General features: G+C 50.9%; 1 protein-coding gene across 1 annotated transcript in view; it reads right to left on the bottom strand.

Moving 5' to 3' along the window:
* Nucleotides 1-249, bottom strand: part of TWISTNB (TWIST neighbor) — a gene marked incomplete at its 5' end in the record, with an annotated part of 3,450 nt that extends 3,201 nt beyond the window's left edge. Inside the window, one exon of the mRNA XM_009080592.1 lies at nucleotides 103-249. Coding sequence (XP_009078840.1) covers nucleotides 103-249 — 147 coding nt within the window. The remainder of the gene's footprint in view (nucleotides 1-102) is intronic.
* Between the last annotated feature and the right edge of the window lie 24 nt (nucleotides 250-273).

Genomic DNA, 273 nt, shown 5'->3' with positions numbered 1-273 from the left:
AAAATATACCTCCACCAAGGCCCCAGACAACTCGCTGTTGGAGATAAGGTTTTGACTAGCCAATTAGAAGTTGCTCCGTGAGACGCCAAATCATTTACATACCACCAACTTCTTCCCTTTCTTCGGGCTGAAGATGATGAAGTCCGCCTCGATGTTCAGGTGGATGAATCCTTGGTCGTCGTAAATGTCTCCGAGCTCCCCCAACACTTTGATGTTGTCGTAAGCCACCGGCACGCCCTGAAGGCTGGGGGAGAAGGAGGGGCACAATTAGGC

Source organism: Acanthisitta chloris, unplaced genomic scaffold (genome assembly GCF_000695815.1).
Source record: "Acanthisitta chloris isolate BGI_N310 unplaced genomic scaffold, ASM69581v1 scaffold2488, whole genome shotgun sequence".
Lineage (NCBI taxonomy): Eukaryota > Metazoa > Chordata > Aves > Passeriformes > Acanthisittidae > Acanthisitta > Acanthisitta chloris.
Note: the sequence above shows the minus strand (reverse complement) of the source record. Positions and strands in the feature narration are given on the sequence as shown.